We start from the raw sequence: 24615 nt of genomic DNA, 5'->3' as shown, positions 1-24615 counted from the left end.
CTCCAAACCAGTCCCATCCATGTACCTGTCTAACTGTTTCTTAAACGATGGGATAGTCCCAGCCTCAACTACCGCCTCTGGCAGCTTGTTCCATGCACCCACCACCCTTTGTGTGAAAAAGGTACCCCTCGGATTCCTATTAAATCTTATCTCCTTCACCTTGAACCTATGTCCTCTGGTCCTCGATTCCCCTACTCTGGGCAGAAGACTATGTGCTACCCGTTCTATTCCTCTCATGATTTTGTACACCTCAAAAAAATCTCCCCTCTTCCTCCTGCGCTCCATGGAATAGAGACCCAGCCTACTCAACCTCTCCCTATAGCTCACATCCTCTAGTCCTGGCAACATCTTTGTAAATCTTTTCTGAACCCTTTCAAACTTGACAATATCTTTCCTATAACATGGTGCCCAGAACTGAACACAATATTCTAAATGCGGTCTCACCAACGTCTTATACAACTACAGCATGACATCCCAACCTATACTCAATACTCTGACTGATGAATGCCAAAGTTCCAAAAGCCTTTTAGACCACCTTATCTACCTGCGACACTACCTTCAAAGAACCATGCACCTCTACTCCTAAATCCCTTTGCTCTACAACACTACCCAGAGGCCTACCATTTACTGTGTAGGTCTTGCCCTTGTTCGACGTCCGTGTTAAATTCCATCAACCATTCTTCTGCCCACCTGGCCACTCAATTCTGATCCTGCTGCAATCTTTCAGAGCCATCTTCACTATCTGCAAAACCACTAACTTTTGTATCATCAGCAAACTTGCAATCTTGCCCTGTATGTTCTCATCCAAATCATTGATGTAGATGACAAACAGTAACGGGCCCAACACCAAACTCTGAGGCACACCACTAGTCACAGGCCTCCAGTCTGAGAAGCAACCTTTCACTATCACCCTCTGCTTCCTTCCATGGAGCCAATTTGCTATCCATTCAGCTATCTCTCCTTGGATCCCATGCGATCTAACCTTCCAGAGCAGCCTACCATTCGGAACTGTAGGATCTACTGAATCCCACGACAGAAAGCAAAGGACAAACGACGTTTAGCAGAAGCAGACACCTTGTGTCACGTTTATTCCGGAAGCCCCTTTTACCTACATTCTCACCAATCATAACCAGTGAGCAGATAAGGCCAATTAGTGAGTCTGACCTTGGAGTTGAAATGGGTCCCTATCAGAATGGCAGAGTGGGGTACCGCAAGGCTCGGTGCTGGGACCGCAACTATTTACAATATACATTAATGACTTGGATGAAGGGATTAAAAGTACCATTAGCAAATTTGCAGATGATACAAAGCTGGGTGGTAGTGTGAACTGTGAGGAAGATGCTATGAGGTTGCAGGGTGACTTGGACAGGTTGTGTGAGTGGGCGGATGCATGGTAAATGCAGTTTAATGTGGATAAGTGTGAGGTTATCCAATTTGTTGGTAAGAATAGGAAGGCAGAGTATTATCTGAATGATGTCCAGTTAGGAACAGGGGACGTACAACGAGATCTGGGTGTCCTAGTGCATCAGTCACTGAAAGGAAGCATGCAGGTACAGCAGGCAGTGAAGAAAGCCAATGGAATGTTGGCCTTCATAACAAGAGGAGTTGAGTATAGGAGCAAAGAGGTCCTTCTGCACACCTGGAGTACTGTGTGCAGTTTTGGTCTCCAAATTTGAGGAAGGATATTCTTGCTATTGAGGGCGTGCAGCGTAGGTTTACTAGGTTAATTCCCGGAACGGCGGAATTGTCATATGTTGAAAGACTGGAGTGACTAGGCTTGTATACACTGGAATTTAGAAGGATGAGAGGAGATCTTATTGAAACGTATAAGATTATTAAGGGGTTGGACACGTTAGAGGCAGGAAACATGTTCCCAATGTTGGGGGAGTCCAGAACAAGGGGCCACAGTTTAAGAATAAGGGGTAGGCCATTTAGAATGGAGATGAGGAAAAACCTTTTTCAGGCAGAGAGTTGTGAATCTGTGGAATTCTCTGCTTCAGAAGGCAGTGGAGGCCAATTCTCTGAATGCATTCAAGAGAGAGCTAGATAGAGCTCTTAAGGATAGCAGAGTCAAGGGGTATGGGGAGAAGGCAGGAACGGGGTACTGATTGAGAATGATCAGCCATGATCACATTGAATGGCGGTGCTGGCTCAAAGGGCCGAATGGCCTCCTCCTGCACCTATTGTCTATTGTCTATTGTTATTGAGCTCTTGTGGCTGGACCTTCTCGTGTGGCTGCTGGCGAGTCGCCAGCGGTGACAGGCTGTATGCAAAACCTACGTAGGCGTGAAGGCGCCACAGAACCTTGTCGAATGCCTTACTGAAGTCCATGTACACAACATCTACAGCTCTGCCCTCAACAACCTTTTTGGTCATGTCCCCGAACATACTTTCGTCATGGTATTTTCACTGCTGGTTCACAGAAAACTGCTTTTCTAAATTGACAATTGACTTATCTCTGGCACTGACAAAGATGGGTTTTATTAAGCAGTCAGCCTTCCTGATAGAAAAGACTCAAACATTAACCCACTGTTAAGAAGAACATGACGCTTATGAAGAATGTGGTTCAGCCAGGGATGACAGATGCGGAGGGCAGGGGAATAAATTGCAAAGGTATGAGAGCATGTGGTCTGAACAAAAGACAATGCTTTGTCTTTGAATGCCTCAAATCATTCATCCACATAAAACACTGTCGTCAAACACTTGTTTTCCCACCACGAACACTGGGATCATTGTTAGCCTACTTGAGTGCAGCTACTTAAGTCACCGATTCATCTTTAAAACTATCAAGCATTTATTAACTGCAGTGCTTCTTTAAAGTCAGTCATGGAGTCATATAACACAGAAATGGGCCCATTGGCCCACTACATCGATGCCAACCATTTTGTCCAATCTACACTAATCACAATCCTGCATTAGGTCCATAACCTTCTATGCCTTGCTTATTAATGTCTCTCAAACATAGTGATTGTATCTGATTCCACCACTAATTCTGGCAACATGTTCCAGATATCAACCTCTCATGCTTAGTGTAAAAAAAAAACATTCCTCTCAAATCCCCTTCAAAAGTTCTACATCTCACCTTAAACTTATGCTCTCTTGTTTTTGATACCCCTACCTTGGGAAAAGGATTTTATCTACCCTATCCAGGCCTCTCATAATTGTGTACACTTCTTAGTTTCCTTCATTCCTGGGAAAACAATCCAGTTTATCCAACCTCTCCCTTTTACAGCATAACATTTCTGTTGCAGTTTGTCGAAAACTTGAAATACGTGAAATATGTTAATGCTTTGTCATTTACCTGTGACTAATTACACCAGCATCTGCCAGTAGTTCAAAGATCCTCACGAGTTGCACTCGCAAAATGTCTCGACGCCTGCGTCGTTTCATATTCTGCGCAACACACACACACAACTTTACTTCGTAATTTGAAATATTACCCAATACTACAGGTAAAATAAAACCAATAAATAAATCTTGTTGAATTTTTGAACTAATCTACTGTAAAAAGATATTGTTAGTTAATATCTAAATATAATTAATTAATTTACAAACTATTAGATATTATAACAAAGTATAATCACGAACGACATTGCTCATAGAGTGATTCAACCCACCTCGTCCACGTCAACCTGTGCACACTCATCCATATTAATCCCATCTGCTAGTACTTGGCCTGTAACCTTCTATGTTGAAGTAATTCAACTGCTCATCTAGGTACTTTTAAAATTCTGTCAATGACTACCCTCTCAGATTTCACCCCAGTCTCTCTCATTTCTGGAAAAACAAGCCCAGTTCATCCAATCTCTCACTAAGTGGTGAGTATATGCAATGCACTGCCACCACCCTCTCCAACAGTGCATTCATTCCAGGTACTCACTGCTCTATGGCTAAAAAAGCTTCCCGTCACATCCCCTATAAATCTCTGACTCCTTACTCTAAATCTATATCTGGTTTTACTGTAAAAGGAAAATGTTTTCAGTAGTCTACCCTATCTATACACCTCACAATCTTACCTCTCCTAACCTCTTCCACTCCCAGACCTAAACTCTTCAGTCTGTCAAAAGTATTTATTCTGCACAATATTTGAAAGATCCCAATTTCCAACAAAGAAGTAACCTGGAGTAATATTTTCTGAAGATTTTAAAACAAATGTTGTTAAAATAATTAAAATACAAGCAGTCAGGCCTTCAGCTGTAATACTATTTTACATAAGATTAGTTACCATGAAGATGACCTTAGTTTTATGGATAGGGCTGATTGTAAATATCGAAAAAATATATGCCATTCTAATGCAGGACAAAATTAAACATGTGGGAAGATCATATTAACTACACAAGTGAAATCGCCAATCACCAAATTTTGAGCACCTGTATGACAACAGATTCTTCCATGATTCCAAATATTAAGATGCCTTCAGTTAGCCATTTTGTAGCAAGAAAATTCAACAAATAAATACACTAAATATAAAACATATGTTAAACAACCATATGTTAAACAACTGGTATCATGAGGCTACATCTATTGATTTAAATTAAGTAATACCTACCTTGAAAGAAAGTAATCATTAAGGGAGGCTTGCATGAATGTTTGTGCAGAACTGAATTTTCAGAATAAATATTTCTTCAAAGGTAAGGTGAAAGAGGAGAGGTAGTAGGAAGATGGATTTACAGGGATATTATGTACCTGGGCTCTGGAAACTTGGTTTGTGATGCCAATGGGAAAAGTAATTTTAGATGAACAGACTTTTATTCCTCACTGCCATCTTTTGGAAGTATGCAATCAGTGGTAGAAGACACACTTTCAGTTTATAGATTATGGGCTCATGATTCATTTGAATATTTGAACACCATAGAAACATAGAAAATAGGTGCAGGAGGAAGTCATTCGGTCCTTCGAGCCAGCACTGCCATTCATTGTGATCATGGCTGATCGTCCACAATCAATAAACCATGCCTGCCTTCTCCCCATATCCCTTGATTCCATTAGCCCCTAGAGCTCTATCCAACTCTCTATTAAATCCATCCAGTGATTTGGCCTCCACTGCCCTCTGTGGCAGACAATTCCACAAATTCACAACTCTCTGGGTGAAAAGGTTCCTTCTCACCTCAGTTTTAAATGGCCTCCCCTTTATTCTAAGACTGTGGCCCCTGTTTCTGGACTCGCCCAACATTGGTAACATTTTTCCTGCATCTAGCTTGTCCAGTCCTTTTATAATTTTTATCTGTTTCTATAAGATCCCCTCTCATCCTTCTAAACCCCAGTGAAAACAAGCCTAATTCACCACATCCAACCTAGCAAATCAGCGCAGTACTGAGAAGGTAATGCACTGACAGAAGTATCAACTCTTGTGAGAAATATTAAAATAAGCTAATCCTGTTGAATGGACATAAAAGAGCAGGTGTTCTCCCCATTCTCTTTGCCAATCGTAATCAAGCCATAGATTGGATTTTGTTCAATGGAGTCTGGATTCATCATTTGGATACCCATGTATCTTATACAAAGTAAATAAGGATTTTATCTGTTCATTGTTTTCCATTATGTCTCAACAATACAACAAAACAATCTGTAAAATCAAATATGCAAAAACATTCTTAAAAAAATGATTTTCTTAAAAAAGAATTAAGGAAGGGAAAAATATGAATTTGTTTAGAAAGTTTCCCAAATGGATGAAAACATCAGAAACATTCTGTAAATGAGGCTTAGTTGGCAGCATGTTCAGAATTATTTAGATGCATGGCACCCATTTTCACAATTTGAAATTATTTTGCGAAAATTTGCAAACTAAACCTGAGAGTTTATTCTTTCAAAACAAAAATTACACTTTGTTCAGATGATTTAGAAAATTAATGAAGAAACAGGACTCTCGTCCACTTTTCTTTTACCTCTGGTCTTCTTTCAAGTGCTTCCTTAATAATGGGGTGAAGTTCTTCTATCAAATCTCTGCAACGAAGCAACCAAGCAAAAAGAACCTCAGTAATTCATTTTCTTGAAGTAAAAATACACACAAAATGCATATTCAACTTTGTCTTCAAATTAATGGCAGTCTTTGTTCAACATGAAGGAATTTTGAAAATTTGTCAGATAAAACATATTTTGTTGATGGAAATGCACTTGTCTGTAAAGTGGCAATGCACGAAGGCTGTACTCAGTTTCTTTATATTTTGAGTCACATGAAAATCAAGCAGAGCACGAGAATATCTTCCTTGAATATAACCGTTAATTTTGAGTATATTTAATTGAGTGGCTTTAGAAGCAACTCTGCGAAATGATGGTTAGTTAGGTAAACCTGCTCTCCAAATACATTGAAAGAGAAACCAAATGAAATATATCTTAAGGTGCTCTGTTTGTTCAGAGGATGTGTGATTTAAAAAAATTAAATCCTCATACCTGAATGCTACAGGATTGGTCCTGCCAAGCCCCAGCACTAGAGATTCTGTAATTTCCATGCTCTCAGAGCGCATCATTGGAACTATAAACTTGAATAATGAGGATGGGGACGGAATGCCAATTACCTGAAATTACACAATGATTCATATTTAAACAACATTTATATTTTCAGAACAATGTCATTTATTCCTCAGGTCACGACTGGAAATATCAAAATTAGCTTTCTTAACAACACTCTTGTTTGAAGCAGAAATATATACAGTATATTCAAACCATTCTATGATCATAACACCAAAGGAGATTTATACATTTAAAGTGAGTCATCACAGAAGCAAGCCTTTATTCTGGATGAGATTCTCAACTATAGCCCCGACAGTGAGCAGAAAATATATTGTCAAATTAAAAAAAGGGAATTTTCCTTTTGAATTACCTAACAATCTTTCCAGAAACCAGAACTGTAAACGGCTAATGGTTGCCTTGTTTCACAAGAAAGTTAAGTACAACAGGTTTTCACCATTTTAATTAATCTTTCCAGGCAGATCTCAAACTTTCTGATTTCAATTGTTTCTCAATGAAATGCAGGTCTAGGCACTGGGCCATTCTATGTGCTGATCATATTTCATTTGAAGACGTTATGATACATCTCAACTTTAATTTAAACCAGGTAAAACTTGTAACACCTTGTTAAAAATGATAGTTTTTACTTATATATTGCCTTCAATTCAACAAAATTCTCCAAAGTAAATCACAAGATCATTTTTGGACAAAATTAGAAACCAGGGATATATCTGGCAAGAGTTGTAAAGAGAATTTCTAAGCTCAGGGTTTTGGTAATTGAAATCATGGCCATCATAATGGAGCAATAAAGTTTGAGAACAATTGAGAGGCAGATATCTCAGAGGGCTGTGGGAGATTGCAGAGACAGGAAATGCAAGACTATGGAATGATTTGAATACCGAGGCACTGTTCATGTTGATATGCAAGCGCAAGGCTGATAAAATTAGTGGCACTTGGCAGAGAACAGTTATCCCCTTGATAGTCTGATCCTGGAGTTATCTATTCCATTCTCTTGACAATCTAACGGTAACTGAACTTCAGTGATTCTTTCATTGAAAGACACTTTGCTAAGATCTTCTGTCAGCGCATGTAAAAAGATGCACCATTGGGTATGAGACATCCATTCCCCTTGCAGTCAGAGCTATGTCTGTGGTAACCCATTTATAACAAAAACTTTTTACAGTTTGTCCAACACAGTATTCAAGTCTGAAGCCAAATATGAAATGCATAATAAATGCAAATGTGCATATAATTAATCCAAATTTCATTGACTTTTTTATTTATTACCCACAGTATAAACTATTTTGGCAAGGAAGTGTTTAAGAAAAAGGGAGTCAAGAGCTAATGATAACTGATAATTTTACTCATGTTTGCTCCCATAGTATTTGTTATCCTTGCTCCTTCACCCCAAACTCAAATGGTTTGTGTGAGCTCAATGCAAAGGAAATGTTTTAATTGAGACCTTTGTGAGCATTAGTACCAACCATTGATCAATGTGATGTAGCAATTGAGAAACATAAAGAATAAAGATGAAGTAGATAAATTAGAATCAAATCAGCACAGAAGAGGAGAAAAAAAATTCAGATGGTGAGAGAACATCAACTTGTCAATGAATGAATTGGAGGAAAGGCAGGACCAATGAACGCTGAAATAAACAAATCATTTTACACATCATGTGAGTCATTGACGATAACATTCACAACTGCCTCCAGTAGCCCAGGACAATCTTTGGCCAACTGAGGAAAAGAGTATTTGTGATTGTGATCGCAAACTTGGCATTAAGCTTGTGGTCCACCTTGCAGCTCTAACATATAGTTTGAAGACCTAGAGAAAACACCTCAAAGCACTAAAGAGGTGCTGCCAATGTTGCCTCCGCAAAAACATATAAATAAATTATCAAAACAAAAACAAAAGTCAACGTCCTGTCCCAGCTCAACAGTCCCAGCACTAAGGCTTTGAACACACCTGAACCAGTTTTGGTGGATCGAACCATGTCATTTGCAGCCACACACCACATTCTACAAATAAGCACTCTACTCTGAACTCCATCACTGCAAGATATTTCTAGGAGGACAGAGGATGAAGTTTCAAGGACTTCCTGGAGTATTCTTCAAAAATGTAAAATTCTCAATGACTCATTAGATTCTCTGATGTTCAAGGCTCTAAATTATAAAAGATTCTTGGGGAATGCACTGAGCATGCTGTACCACTGTGAAGCTTATAATGTGGCAATGCAAACTGTGAAAGCAACAATATCTGAAACAATCAACCCACATGCTCCACCAGGCAGCACCGGTGGCAGAACCTTTGAATCCATCAGTCATTTCAGAACCTAGAGGGTCGAAGTGGACACGTTATCCTCAACCCCAAGGACTTGCTTAAGCAGAAAATGATTCAAAGAATTCATGCTGCAGTCAGCAATGAAACTCAATGAATTCTCCCAATAAAATAATTTGTTTCCAGCCACATTCAATTTGAGCATTAGTTATATGGCATAAATTAGATGTGTAAAGTCAATCAACGCAGGCATTGGGAGTGATTCACGAAAGAATTAAGATTATTGTCTCCATTCTGGCTTTCAACAGACAAAAAGATTACTCGTGAGCCCTTTTTCTGCGGATCTTAAGAGCTGTTGTTTACGGAAAGCGTAAGCTTTGATTTATATAGCATAAATAAATTATCAAAACAAAAACAAAAGTCAAAGTCCTGTCCCAGCTCAACAGTCCCATCACTAAGGCTCTCTACTCTGAACTCCATCACGGCATTGATTTATATAGCATAAATCAACTGGGTCAGTCAGGGCAAACATTAATATTTTAATGCTAGTGATTAGACAATAACATTATCGAATGGCCTCCTCCTGCACCTATTGTCTATTGTCTATATCCTGGGAACTGGATATAACACTGGTAAAAAAATCTCTGTTGCATTCCCTCCAAGCCAAATCCTATAAAGTGTGATGCCTGGGACTAGGCTTGTATATACTGGAATTTAGAAGGATGAGAGGGGATCTTATCGAAACGTATAAGATTATTAAGATTATTAAGGGGTTGGACACATTAGAGGCAGGAAACATGTTCCCAATGTTGGGGGAGTCCAGAACCAGGGGCCACAGTTTAAGAATAAGGGGTAGGCCATTTTGAACAGAGATGAGGAAAAACTTTTTCAGTCAGAGAGTTGTGAATCTGTGGAATTCTCTGCCTCAGAGGGCAGTGGAGGCCAATTCTCTGAATACATTCAAGAGAGAGCTAGATAGAGCTCTTAAGGATAGCGGAGTCAGGGGGTATGGGGAGAAAGCAGGAACGGGGTACTGATTGAGAATGATCAGCCATGATCACATTGAATGGCGGTGCTGGCTCGAAGGGCCGAATGGCCTCCTCCTGCACCTATTGTCTATTATTACTCAGACGTTAATATGAACCGAGCAAGATCATAACCATGTGCACATCATCCATGCCAAAAATGTTCTCAAAGACGGTTAGATTCTTGCAGAACCCAAGGAGTTTTGAAAGATCATCGCTAATGCATCAGGTAACTCAAGGCCAACTCTTAAAACCTGGAGATAAAGCTGTTACATTGATGGGATTTGCCTAGTTTTAATCCTCTTTATTTCCACAGTACTTTAGCCTCAGTGATATTAATTACTTGAAATTCCATAGTCACTATATTCTTGGTTATGCTTCATTTGTTATATTTATTGTTTTGATGACAATAGGTACAAAATATCCGTTTCATGCCTTTGCCATTTCTTACCCACCTCCAGATAACGTCTCTTGTCACCGCCTCAGTAAGCTCTATTTTCACTTTAACAAATTTACCTTCACTCTAGTTTTTGGTCCTATATTTGGTGCTTTATTAAACTCTTCCCAATATCACACTTACTTCTCATCTTGATAATTTTTAGTCTCTTTTTTCAATCTAACATTATCTCCATCTTCCTTAAATGTATTACCTCTGTCATGGAGTTATTTCTCATTGAGAATTTTGAAATATTTCTTATTGCTTACCATTGATTGATCTACAGTCAAATAATTGCTTGTCCCTAACTTAAACTCAGGATGTTAGATACCATACTCACAGGTCCTATGGCACACGTGCACTCACAGATCCTGCGACATGCACACACCCACAGGGAACATACACACAGACTTTTATCCACACATTTTGGCTTTGTCAGCACCATTCTCATCCTGTGCCAGTCTCCCCCTTTTCCTAGCTGCCTCTAATGTCCCTTCCTTTCTCTCCTTCTCACTTCATTCAACTCCTACATTCCCCCACTCTTTACCAAATCAGGCCTCCACCAGTTTTCCATTCGCCAGCCACGAATCCTCGACAACAGTAAAACTTCAGAACTACCCCCAATGAACAATTGCCCACCCAGCCCAGCAACCATAAATGCCAAAGCTGCAGCCTCGCCAAGGTCCCCATGCGATAGCCTTTGAGAAACGTGGTTGCCTAAGCAATGCTGACAAAGGGGAAATAAAATTCAACTTCTTTCCAAAGAGACATTAATATGGTAGAAAGAGCTTTTCCAGAGTTAATAATATCCCAGCACCCATTTCTTGGGACTGATGTTTAAGCCATAATCACTAAAGACAAACACACCAAAATGAACAAGCGCTGTTCCAAAAACTCACACAGACAATGCCAAATGATGGCCAAATGGTTGGCGTGAGAGCTTAGGTGACTTTCTTCAAGTACTATTTTCACCTGGGAAATGTAGTATCTTAGCACAGGAGGTCATTAAACCCATCAACATACTTATTCGGCCAGTGAAAGAATCAGTTTTCCCATGAATCATTTCAAAATACAAACACATTTTTCTAATCCAACTGTATTGTTTTGAAATATTAAACAATTAAGCCATTTAAAAGTTTGTACTTACTTTAGAATCCAGACTATATCCACTATCTGGTGTAGACGCCAGCGTCTCAGGAGGGGAGCAGCGCACTGACCCAGATGGAGTCGTGTTGCATGTTGCTGCACTGCAGCAAAGAATAAGGTAGTTTCTCCAAAGCCCAATGTATGAATCATTGCCAATTGTGGTGCTCACCTTCTTGGCATTTATAGGACTGCTGCATAGAAAGATAAATTAATATTAACTTTTAAAAATGCTCAAACTTTAGTATATTCATTTCAAAATTATATCTGTACTAAAGAAAAAGTGCCACATAAAATTAAAAAGGGGGAATAAAAAGACAAATATTTGAACATTAAAAGCATCTCTAAAATTTTAGAATTGTATTTTATGACCAGGTTAATGTTTTCAGGTAGCTGAAATCAGAACACTGAAATAGTATGCAAAACTACTCGAATTCATTGTTTTGGAATTAAATTCATTAGTTAATTTAATACATACATCATGCAGGAAAGGGATAACTTGAGTATGACTAACAGAAAAGAGACAAATGCTCTGGTCAACATTAGGTGCTTAAAACTAATTCAGAAGGACTCACTTTATGTCCACTTGTGGAGAAAGCATCTGTAGACGAGTATAGGAATACATCCATGCAAAACTCAGTGCTGAGGGACAATGTTTGGGCAAATTTTCTTGCTTGAGGAAGCTTGACAAACTGATTACCCAAGGGTCCAGACCCTGTGTCACATGTGCAAATATCCAAATATGTGAAGGACTGACCACATCAAACTGATGACTGATGGGAGAGGAACTCCATTCTGCCAGTGTCTGGAGGTCGATACCACTGGGGCAATAGAGCAAGTTTGTCTGATTCAAGAACAAAAAGTACTTTAAAATTAGAAGTTGCTTTGAATATACATCACCAAAGGAAATTATATTAAATAAAAAGTTTTATTCAGCATCTTAAGATAAAACTCAGCAAATCTTAAACAGATTGACAGGTTTCCTTTCCTCTCATTATGCAGGTTGTCATATTCTTTAATTGGATATAATTACATCGATAACAGCTGACTTTTAATACCTTACATAATAAGTCACTTAATTGTGGCAAACATTATTTTTGAGTGTGATCCTTTGCTTAAATGATGTCCACATAAATATATTTGACATTCAGTAGGGAGAGACACTGATAAACAATTCCTTTGAATCACCCGATAACTCAAAGGCAGAGAAGATTAATTAGCCTTGGAACATAGATTCAGTGTAGGGAATCATTAATGTTAATCCATTTTACAAGGAAGATATTGGGGTAGTAAAGATAATACGTCCGAAGTACGTCATGGAGATAAATACTGAATTAGACTATTGTTCTTATTAGCCACCAAAGAATCATTGTATTATTAATAATGTGACCTTTATTGAGAACTCTATTGCTAAAATACAAAGTTGTCATTAATAGGACATATAATATGTATTCTAACACAAGATGGTGGTGTCTTGTATATTATCATAGATATCTGATATTCACGACAAAATAGGGTTAATACGAGTGCAAAATTAAGTCACTGAGTAAGCAAATTAGGTTCATAAAGTTCATAAGTTGTAAACAAAACATGTTTATAAAGGATTCAAAACTGTCAACAAAACAATAACCCTCAAACCATAAAGTATCAATCAACTCTCGCTCACTGCTCTACCTGGTCTGCTCCAGTGAGGTGTATAAAGCTTTCCAAGATGGAAGGGCTTAATCGATCCATGATGTCAATTGCCAGCTCCTCATCCCCCTAGGGAAGAGAGGAAAACATTTACTGTTGCACAACGTGTTCAATGGATAATGAACTCAATGCAGGGACATACAGTGTTGCCTGTCAAATTGAGAACAAATTAAACTTAGTTAATTTAACATTTTAATGAAGGTCCAACAGATCCATTCACATAAGTGGAGGCCTCACCTGGTGCACCAGCCACAACTGGCATAAAGCTGGAGTGCTAGACACACCGTATATCCAAGTTAATGCAGAACCAGCCCTTGATTTGTCACAAATATCAGCGCAAGAGGTCAGATGCCCAATATCCTGTACATTTTGTATTTCCACATAACAAAGCAAACACATGGAAATTAAGACCCACCGGGCCAGCTTTTTAAAAATCCTGAACTGATGGCAAAATACAAACAATATTCAGATCATTTTACAATCATTTCATTTCAAATGACAGGAATAAAACCAGGTGTTCAAAATCAATTCAAACAAGGTTCTGTAAACATGTCCCAGTAGGGCTTGACACAAGTAGAAGATGTCATTGATAAGGCAGCATAGTCAAATTCCAACTACTTGCATCATTCTTAAAACTGGTACAACAGGCACATTTGACAACAAGCTACTTCCTTACATGCATCTGTGGAGGGAAATGGATGGTTGATGTTGCAGGTCGAGGCCAGATGAAAGGTCTCAACTCGAAACATCAACTATTAATTTCCCTCCACATACGTTGACTGGCCCGTTGTGGTTCCACCAGCAATTAGGAGCCATAGAGTGATACAGTGTGGAAACAGGCCTCTCGGCCCAACTTGCACACATCGGCCAACATGTCCCAGCTACACTAGTCCCACCTGCCTGCGCTTGGTCCATATCCCTCCAAACCTGACCTATCCATGTACCTGTCTGTTTCTTAAACGTTGGGATAGTCCCAGCCTCAACTACTTCCTCTGGCAGCTTGTTCCATACACCCACCACCCTTTGTGTGAAAAAGTTACCCATCAGATTCCTATTAAATCTTTTCCCCTTCACGTTGAAGCTATGTCCTCTGGTCCTCGATTCCCCTACTCTGGGCAAAAGACTGTGCACCTGCCCGATCTATTCCTCTCATGATTTTATACACCTCTATACGATCACCCCTCATCTTCCTGTGCTCCAAGTTTGTTTTTTGATGTTATTATCGTTTTTTTTTAAAAAGACAAGAATAAATATGGAAAAACTGTATGGGTGATAAACGTGGAAAAGACTATTATGTAAGTAAAAGGGTTTACAAATATTTATTTATAGAGAAGATATTTAAAGCACCAAATTCTAAGACATATAGGAAAAAAACTGCGATACTGGTTTAAATCGAAGATAGACACAAAATGCTGGAGTAACTCAACGGGTTAGGCAGCATCTCGGGGGAGAAGGAATGGGTGATGTTTCGGGTCGAGTCCCTTCTTCAGACTGAAGAAGGGTCTCAACCCGAAACGTCACCCATTCCTTCTCTCCTGAGATGCTGCCTGACTCGCTGAGTTACTCCAGCATTTTGTGTCTAAATCCTAAGACATGGTAAGAGATTAAGGCAATTTGCAAGGGAAAGGTTGAATGAGTATTTAATGCAGAGAAGATACTGCACTGTGCACTGGACAGCAGGTTCAGGATAGTTCCAGCAATTACACTTTGGGTTATTCCCTTCTATGTCACATTATTCTAAGATGATTGATTACAGTCCCACACAGCAGCAGCAAATTCCTTCAGTGCAGAAAAACTTCTCAAAGAAAATCTTTAATTTCAATTAAAGGCAAAAAGTGCTGGAGGAACTCCTTATGTTTCAAAGATCGACATGCCAATATGTATAGTTTCTTTATATTAATGAGATGAATGAACATTTTTGCGTCAGTTCACATGAAGCAGCATTGTAGAATAGCTGGCCAGAACAAAGTGATATGAACATCCATACTCTCTTTCACAATTAATAATAAAATGTAATTAATTGTGGCACTGACCTTTGAGAGGCCTAAAGCTGTGAACAAACTCCTAATTTCTCTTAGAATGTTGACAGCTAGTTTCCTGGTGGCTGGCCGACAGCTGCAGAGAACTACTAAAGCAAAACCTTCCACCGCATGGAAGACAGAGGAATAAGGGCTCCGTTCAAGTGGAAGTGTGTGGGCAGCTCCATTGGGAACAGCACGCTGCAGATAACAAACCAAACGTGAGTAAGGAGGAAGCAATAAATTACAATGCAAGTTAGCAAGTAAAGAAGAATAATGGATTGTTTATTGAAAAAATGTGGTCATTACCTGAAGATCATGGCCTTTCACATGAGATTGAACTGCTTGCTTCCAATGGTTTATTAACTGTACCAACATCTTGACTGAGTTATCAAGGAGTGTCGGATGGACATCATTCACTTCTCGGACAATGAATGATACAAACCCCGAGAGGACATCCTCCCTCCAGTCTGGAAAGTCAACCATTAAAGCCTGTAACGTAGTGAATGCCAGACCACGTAGTTCTTCATCCATGTGTATGGTGAGTCTATAATTTTTTTTAAAAAGATGACTGATTACCAAACAATGAATTTCTAGTGTATAAACATTCCTCTCCAAACTTTAAAAATATACAGGTTGCTAAGGGCAAACAGAACATGCTGGAAAAAGGAACTCAGAAATATTCAGCTTTTGTAGGTAGCAAGAAACAGAGTTACTGCTTCAATGCAATTGTCGTCTTTATTGAAGTTAAACTGATACTCTTTCTTCACCCACCATTTATTATGGGTTTTATAAGATTGGTTTCAGCTCTTAATTTTAATAGGGATGGTTTTATAACCTTATAAATCAATCATGTCCACTTAATGTGAGATAGTTGATGGATACACATGATCAATTTAGCTGGGGAAGTTTTTCAAAGTCCCAGAAATTTCCAGATTCGGTTTTTCATACGTCTGAAACGTATCCTCATCCAGAGGATAGATTTTAAACTCTGTTCAGTGTTGTTGCTCTCGATTCTAAACAATTCAGTTTTAATGCATTAGAATGTGTCTATACAGTCAAAGATCAAAAACTCATAACATATTATTTTGTTATTTAATTAAATGCATCACCTTGCCAGAAGTTCAACAAGCTCTGCCCGGCTCATGCCATCTGGAATCAGCCTGGGTATAGCAGCCACACAAGTCCGGAATAGATCAATCTTAGGTTTTCTTTCTCCCCTATAAAAACATAAAAACAGTTAATCACTGTAACTTTCAAGGCCATGCACAAACGTAAAGAATTGGACAAGGAGGGTGATAGATTTGTTTTTAATTCTTTCACGCAGTAATTTTCTAGACAGCTATGATTTGCATTTCTGAGATGAGAAAAGGAGAAAATCTTTAGGATCTATACAGGACGAAAGCAGCTTATTTGAAAAAAAAAGTTCTATTGTGTGGGCCTCAAGACATGCAAATGAAGGGCATAGCTAATCATTACCAATAAAGACATAGTAACAAAAATCTTATCTAATTCCAATGCATTAAATAACGTGAAAATATTTAAGTCAACACTTCCCTCATAAAGTGATTTTTTTGTGGAAAATCAGACGATTAATCTAAATGCCAAAATTTTAAAGCAAGATAATGAAAATAATGAGAGTTTTTGAAAACTTGAATTCCCATATAACTTGAGTGAATATCTGCAATGGATAGCAACAATCATATAATCATTGCACTTATAATGATCATAATATTATGAATGTTTACCATTTATTAATATGAAAAAGAAAGCAATGTTAGGATTTCGACCTCTGCATTGTTTAGGAGAATAATCCCAATGCTATGTTATTCTGCCCTGCCACATACTTGGTACGTCTCCATTCCAAAAAGACACATGCACAGCAAACAAAGTTCAGTGAGCTCATGTATATTCACATCTGCACACAGACCAATTGACTACAGTTGTATGTTAAAAGTTAGAATAATATCATTTAGGTTATTTGTAGATTTAATACAGTGTGAAGTGCTACATTTTGACAGGAAGAATGAAGATGAGAAAAGAAAAATGGTACAGAAGTGGGTGCAGGATCAGAGAGAATGGTGGAAGGGGGAGGGGCCGATGAACACTATCTTTACTAGAGGGTCATAGGAAACAAGAGAAACAGATAGAGCAATGAAGTTCTTGCAGTAGCACAACAGAATATGTAAACAATATAATAAACGAGAAAAAAAAATCAGTGTATGTATATCTACATATACACACATATAATATATCTACAAACACACACAAAAAACAGACAAACAATAAAAGTGTGAAAATACAAAACCAATGCCCCCAAGTCTATAGGAAAGAACTGCAGATGCTGGTTTAAATTAAAGGTAGACACAAAATGCTGGAGTAACTCAGCGAGACAGGCAGCATCTCTGGAGAGAAGGAATGGGTGACGTTTCGGGTCGAGACCCTTCTTCAGACTGTAGTCGGAGACAGTAAGACTGGTGGGAGAACTGGGCAGGGGGAGGGGATGGAGAGAGAGGGAAAGCAAGGACTACTTGAAGTTAGAGAAGTCAATGTTCATACCGCTGGGGTGTAAGCTACCCAAGCGAAATATGAGGTGCCCCGTATCAACTCCTGTATATTGGCGAGACCAAGCACAGGCTCGACCAAGCACAGCACAGGATTGTTTTGCTGAACACCTTTGTTCAGTCTGCCTAAAACTACCTTTTGCTCAGCACTTTAATTCCCCCTCCCATTCCCAATCTGACTCTCTGTCTTGGGCCTCCACCATTGGTAGAGTGAGGCCCAACGCAAATTGGAGGAACAACACCTCATATTTCACTTGGGTAGCTTACACCCCAGCTTCAAGTAGCTCTTATTTTCTCTCTCTCTCCATCCCCTCCCCTTCTCAGTTCTCCCACCAGTCTTACTGTCTCCAACTACATTTTATCTCTGTACCACCCACTCCCCTGACATCAGTCTGAAGAAGGGTTTTGACCCGAAGCGTCACCCATTCCTTCTCTCCAGAGATGTTGCCTGTCCCATTGAGTTACTCCAGCATTTTGTGTCTACCCCGTAAGTCTATGTAGTTCAGAGCTTATTGGAGGTTGTACAGTTTAATAGCTTGCTGGCTGTAGGGGAGAAGCTGTTCCTGAACATGGATGTTACAGTTTTCAGGCTCCTGCACTTTCTTCCCGATGGCAGGGGTGAAATGAAAGGGTGTGGGTCTCTGGTGATGCTGGCTGCCTTTTTGACGTAGTACTTCGATGGTGGGGAGGTCAGAACCCGTGATGGACTGGGCAGTGTTCACCACATTTTGCAGTCTTCTTCCTTCCTGAGCATTCAAGTTGCTGTGGCACCAGGCCATGATGCAACCAGTCAATATGTTCTCTCCTGTACACCTATAAAGGTTCAGGAGCGTCTTCTCTGACATACCGAATCTCCACAATCTTCCTGAAAGAGAGGCGTTGATGGGTTTTCTTTATAATTGCATCAGTGTGCTGGGTCCAGGAAAGATCTTCAAGAATAGGCACGCCTACCAATTTAAACGTTTTGACTCTCTCCACCATCGTCCCATCAATATAGACAGGTTTGTGGGGTCCTCGTCCTTCCTCTTCCAAAGTCCACAATCAGTTATTTGGTCTTGCTGACACTGAGAGCAAGGTTGTTGTGCTGGCACCACTTGGTCAGTTGATTGATCTCACTTCTATACTCTGACATCATCATTTATTATTTATCCAACAATAATAAGGAAATTATGCTGAATGTTTATAAAACAGATTGACTCCTCATTTTGATTCTGTGGTCCTTGATTCTCGAAATCTCACCCAGGAGAAATATCAACTCCATCAAATATTGTGAGAATCCTGCAATTTTCAATGACACCAACTTCCATTCTCCTCATATGACAAACACAGGAATCAATCAGGTAACCTTCACTTTACTCTTATACTCCATATAATTGGAGATAGACGCAAAATGCTGGAGTAACTGAGCAGGACAGTCAGTATCCCTGGAAAGAAACATCACCCATTCCTTCTATCCATATAACTGGAGCATGATATTTCTGCGCCTGTATTCAAATCCTCTTGCAGTAAGAAAAGTTGATGCTGTAGTTCATTTGATTTAATCTGGGGTAGTTTGGACAAAGCAAATAAAGAAAATCTGTTTACATTGGGAGAAAGCTTGACAGGCAAAGGTCACTTTTTTTAGAAAACGGTGATTGGCCTGAAAGAATGGTTGAAATTAAATGGTATCTTTCAAGAGTAATTGTGTAAGTAGATAAAGGGAAAACATTTACAGGCCTAAAAGAAAAAGAGCAAGGTGATTCATTTAATAGCTCGACCAAACAAAAAAAGTATAAGCAGGAAGAAAATGTCCTCCTTCTTTGTTGCACCATTTGATGGCTCCCATTCAAATGTTTTCAATGAAAATCAAAACTAGGCAATGCTGAATTATCATTTGAAAACATATTGATTATTTTTAGTATTTATATTTCTGTAAAGGCTTCGTCAACCTTTTTTTTAACAATTTTACATATTTGTTTCTTACGTGATCATATCTTCAGGCTCCTTGTTGGACATTTGTACATTAGTCATGCTCATAGATCTTCCCACTTCCTTGTCCAAATGTCTAAGAATACTGTCAAGAGCCTTCCTCACTTGGGGGTGATAAAATGACATTCCTGATTGGAAAATATGTTGACACAGTTAATACACTTCCTTGTTCAAATCATGAAAAGCCAGTTGGAACTACACGTTACAAATGTATCTCTGCATGGCATTTTCTCAGTGTGTAATCCGATCATTATGAATGAAAATGGTCAGTTAACAATTAATTCTGTAGCTTTTCCTCTCCAATGTGATCAACCTTTTTGACAGCTTTAACTTTCTCAGCAGCTGTGAATTAGAAAAATAAGGCTGGATACTAAGAAAGCAAAAGTTCTGATTGAAAAAAAAACAAGGACAAAGTTTAAAAAGCAACGTCAGGAAGGTAGAAATTGGTGGATTTTCAATTATCATTGGCATCACCAAATATTGTGTATGAAAACGTGACAGTTCTGTTAAATGTATAGCTGAAGCCATGGTGCAGTTGAGAACGCTTATGGTTCCTGGGACACAGTTCATGGGAGTGTGGGTTGGAATCTACACCAGACAAATGAGCAGGAATAACACGATCTGGACTGATAATCATGGGGCGATTTGCTCATGCTGTTGTGGTTACCATGGTGATAGGACACTGAGCTTCAGAAGGCAAAGAGGAAAAGTTGATTACTGAAGACAGGCAATCAATAAACAAATTTGAAAGGCAGAAGAAAAAAGTTGGAAATCGAAGGCAGCAAAGGAATTTGGTAGTACTTGAATGGTACAATGGCGTAGCCAACAGATTTGGGTTCATTCCCGACCAGGAGTGCTGTCAAGTGTACATACTTTCTCTGTAACTACATGGGTTTTCTCCGAGTGCTCTGATTTTCTTCCAAATCCCAAAGACATGTGGGTTCATATGTTAATTCATTAAAATTGTCTGTAGTAAGTAGATGAGTAGTAGAATCTTGGGGGAGTAGATGAGAATGTGGACTGAATAAGAATTGGGACTGATGCATGATTAGTATGAAAGGGAGGTTGATCATCAGCGCAATCTCAGTGGGCCAAAGGGCCTGTCTCCATTCAGTATCTTTCTAGGCCGAGCAAAGTTTTATACTTCAAGCCATGAGTCTGGGAAATACAGCACAGGCATAGAGTCATGCAGCATTGAAACAGGCCCTTCAGCCCAACTCATCAATGCCAACCAAGATGCCCCATCTCAGCTAGTCCCATTTGCCACGTAGATAGATATTTGGTGTCAGAACTATTATTGAGATATGGATTAATGAGGGAAAGGGGATCAACAGCTCAATCTCCCTGGTTTCAAGAATAAGAGTTCAATAATCCTGGTTTCAGGAGACGTGGATGGAGAGGGAGAATAGCAATGTAAAAACAGAAAATATTTCAGGTCAAAGAGCATTCTTTTGATGCAGACTACACAGATTTCAGCAACGCATTTGACAAGATATATGACAAAGCATTTGACAATATATACGGAGCAAATGTAATTTATTGTAGAGGACAGTGAAATACCGTACTTCAGAAGATCAAGCATGTATTTGCCTGGGTGAGTGAAACACCAATAATTCTCAAGAAGCTTGACACCACCCAAGACAATGCAGCCCATTTGATTGGGCTCGTATCAACCACCGTGAACATTTGTTCCCTCTGCCATCAGCATACAGCAACTGCAGCATGTTACTTCCACAAATTACACTGTAGTTCCCCGTCCATCCTACTCCCACAGCATCTCCCAAACTCTCAATGTGTAGGAAAAAACTGCAGATGCGGGTTTAAATCGAAGGTAGACACAAGATGATGGAGTAACTCAGCGGGTCAGGCAGCATCTCGGGAGAGAAGGAATGGGTGACGTTTCAGGTCGAGATCCTTCTTCGGACTGATGTTGGGGGAGGGGGCGGGACAAAGAATGAGATATTCTACCTTTGGCCCGCCCCCTCCCCTGACATCAGTATGAAGAAGGGTCTCGACCCAAAACGTCACCCATTCCTTCTCTCCCGAGATGCTGCCTGACCCGCTGAGTTACGCAAACATTTTGTGTCTACCAAACTCTCAACCTCTACCAGCAAGGACAAGGCTAGGAAGCAAATGGGAATACCTACAAGTCTCCCTCTAACATGGGCACCAGCTTGACTTCAGATATATTACCAGCCCCCATTATCGCCGAGTCTCAATACTGGAAGTATCTTCACCAGGAGGGCTATTGCAATTCTTGCCACCATCTGCTTCCAGACAATTAGGGATAGCTGATGTCAGATCCCCACAATTGAATTTAAAAAATGGAAGCACATACCAAATCGAAAGGATCTAAGAAGAGTTACATTCAATGGGCATTATTTAAACAGAGCTTTGCAATAACCTGTTGTAAACTACTTCAGTTGTAATTTATGGTGCTGAATTGATTGGAAACGTATATTTGGTTCTACATCTTCCGAGGAAAGGTTTTTGTCAAACATATGACATACTAGCCAGCAGTCTTGTTAGGCGATGCCAATACAGGGCAGGTGCAGTAAACATAGTGGCTCTGCATTCAAACAGTCTAATTGTAATACCTAATTACAATTAAATGTTTCCAATGCCTTCACCATCATGAACCACATTAAGTAAGGTGGTTTACAGGACATTGTTGCCAAGTACTTGTTCGTTACTGGCGGTGGTAAGAAACACGGCTATTCTGCATTTAAATGCCAACTAAGACTAGGAACTAGCAATCATTTTCATTGACTACAATGACTTTCAATGACAAAGTATTATCAATCAGGTACATGGATAGGAAAGGGTTAGAGGAAGATGGGCCTTATCGGGCAGGTGGGATTAGTGTAGAAGGGGGCACTTTTGGCTGGCATGGGAAAGCTGGGCTGAAGGGCCTGTTTCTGTGCTGTATGAGTCTCTATGATAAGAGTCGAATATCTAGCATTGCCATTTCAGTAATCCTTGAAAGTAATAGGACAGATAGATGAGAGTAGGTAGTCATGCTACATTGTATAAAACATAAGTTAGACGAAAGCAAGAACTATATACTTCAGATTCAGACTAGTTTATTATCATATCCACCAAGGTGAAATTAAGCATGAAGCTAATGTCATGTAACAAAAAAAAAATCAATATAGAAAAACCAACCTATCACTTTAGCTTCTTCATCTGTAAGGGTTTTGTTCAAGAAGATCTTTTTTACTCGCAGTGTACTACCGGATGGAAGAACAACTCCCGTTGTTGGCATTGGAGGTTCCCCATCTTTCTGCTGTAAACTATCTGCAATTACTAGGAACGCTCTCAACCCAATGTTCATTCTCTGCAACAAAATTATAAAGCCACGAGTTATTTTAGCTGCAACAAATCTAACATAACCAAATCCCACTCAATAATCTCTGGAAACCCAATGGTATGATCATCACCTTATGATTAAAAATTGCTTAAAATGGAACATATTATTTAATGTACATAAAAATTGGATCAATGTAAAAATCTGAAAATCTATGTATGAACTTAAAAGCAAACACATTTAAACCAAGTAACATTTAAAAACACTTTAAACAAATTCCATCATACAAATGGCAGAGAATAGCTTAATTACAATATCAAGATTATTTTAATGTCAAGACAAAGTTTTAATTTTGCTTAACATCACTATTTAAATAAATATAGGCAAAATGAGACAAGACATAGAACATAAGTGTCACAAGCAATTGATTTTTTTTTTGCAAAATTATTATAATGCCAATTAGATCTTGTTTTTAAAATATTGCAATGGAATCATATGCATTTACCTGAGAGAGCAATTTGGTATTGGGAAGCCCTTTGTGGATTTTGCTGACTGTTTAAATATTACCAGGATGTCACTTTCTGAATCTATTTCAGATTGTTTAGAGGATAGTGATACTAATTTGTCAACTTGACATACTACACGGTGAGAAATTCAGGAACTTTGTTGAATCCGATAATTTAAAAACATAAATTGCAAGTCGAGCTTATATCCAAAGAGCAATCTTTCGTTTTTTAGAATGATTGCAACATCTCAATGCAGTGCACAATATTGCTGTTCCTATTGATGACTTCAATATACGACAAAGCAAAAGTAATTTGCAGTACATTAATTTGGAACTATTAAAACTAAAATTTTTAGATTAAAATGTACATATCCCCTAAATTCAAGATTACCACCTTGGTGAAAACATCATTAAACATTTGTGTAATTTAATGTAACTTAAAATTTTATATGTACATAAGTTCTATAATAGTTAGGTACATGAATTCTTATTTTGGGGTTTTTCATCTTAATGCAACAAAAATGTATGTTCATGAGTTAAATTGAAGTCTCACCTCTGGGTTAATGGCAAATGTTTTTGATGGTTTTCCAACACAAAGCAGGTCAAATATGATTTCTTTCATTGCAAAATCAAGCCGCTCCTATTGTTTAAACACAAAACAATAGTTGAATTTCAAAATAGATGTACACTGCAAACCATGCCAAAAGAGGAACATGCCTTTATTTATGCTCCACAACAGCTCCTCCCACCTCTCTTTGCCACTCTTTTAATCTACGTTCCTCTCAAATTCTGTGGTTGTAATATTGAGGGATGTGAGAAACACAGCCATAAATATGAATTATTTAGTTGAGCATTTGGAGGACCGAGTTCCATTGTCCTGCAACAACAGCAAAGTGTGGTGAGCAATGCATTTCCAATCTTTAGCAGAGGAGAAAATGTATATTACGCAAGATTAGGAGTTGAATAGTTTAGAAGCTCAGAGGCAAAAGAAGGGCTATGAAAAATGGTGGAAGAATAGAGTTGATTTTTATCAATGTCTGTGCTATGTTAACATCACTGAGGGTCACCATTTACATAAGAGGGAAGGCAAGCATGGTTCTGTCAGGTCGCTCAACATGACAATCCAGTAATTACTCAGATGGGTAACCATGTAATAAAATGCCCACAGTTGAACAAGGTGAACAACAGAATGGCATTACAGGAAAACAGCTAACCATTGGGTGGTACAATGGA

At 38.9% G+C, this 24615-nt stretch overlaps 1 protein-coding gene across 6 annotated transcripts in view; it reads right to left on the bottom strand.

Moving 5' to 3' along the window:
* Nucleotides 1–24615, bottom strand: part of fryl (furry homolog, like) — a 275852-nt gene that overhangs the window by 102377 nt on the left and 148860 nt on the right. For all 6 annotated transcript variants that reach the window (XM_078398759.1, XM_078398756.1, XM_078398750.1 and 3 more), the window contains 12 exons: nucleotides 23936–24022; nucleotides 22736–22907; nucleotides 19566–19698; nucleotides 16151–16258; nucleotides 15348–15585; nucleotides 15054–15239; nucleotides 13003–13089; nucleotides 11904–12172; nucleotides 11333–11522; nucleotides 6391–6515; nucleotides 5886–5943; nucleotides 3302–3393 (listed from right to left, as the gene is read on the bottom strand). In XM_078398759.1, coding sequence (XP_078254885.1) covers nucleotides 3302–3393; nucleotides 5886–5943; nucleotides 6391–6515; nucleotides 11333–11522; nucleotides 11904–12172; nucleotides 13003–13089; nucleotides 15054–15239; nucleotides 15348–15585; nucleotides 16151–16258; nucleotides 19566–19698; nucleotides 22736–22907; nucleotides 23936–24022 — 1745 coding nt within the window. The remainder of the gene's footprint in view (nucleotides 1–3301; nucleotides 3394–5885; nucleotides 5944–6390; nucleotides 6516–11332; nucleotides 11523–11903; nucleotides 12173–13002; nucleotides 13090–15053; nucleotides 15240–15347; nucleotides 15586–16150; nucleotides 16259–19565; nucleotides 19699–22735; nucleotides 22908–23935; nucleotides 24023–24615) is intronic.

The sequence above is a fragment of the Rhinoraja longicauda genome, chromosome 1 (assembly GCF_053455715.1).
Source record: "Rhinoraja longicauda isolate Sanriku21f chromosome 1, sRhiLon1.1, whole genome shotgun sequence".
Lineage (NCBI taxonomy): Eukaryota > Metazoa > Chordata > Chondrichthyes > Rajiformes > Arhynchobatidae > Rhinoraja > Rhinoraja longicauda.
This window is presented reverse-complemented; position numbering and strand designations above follow the sequence as displayed.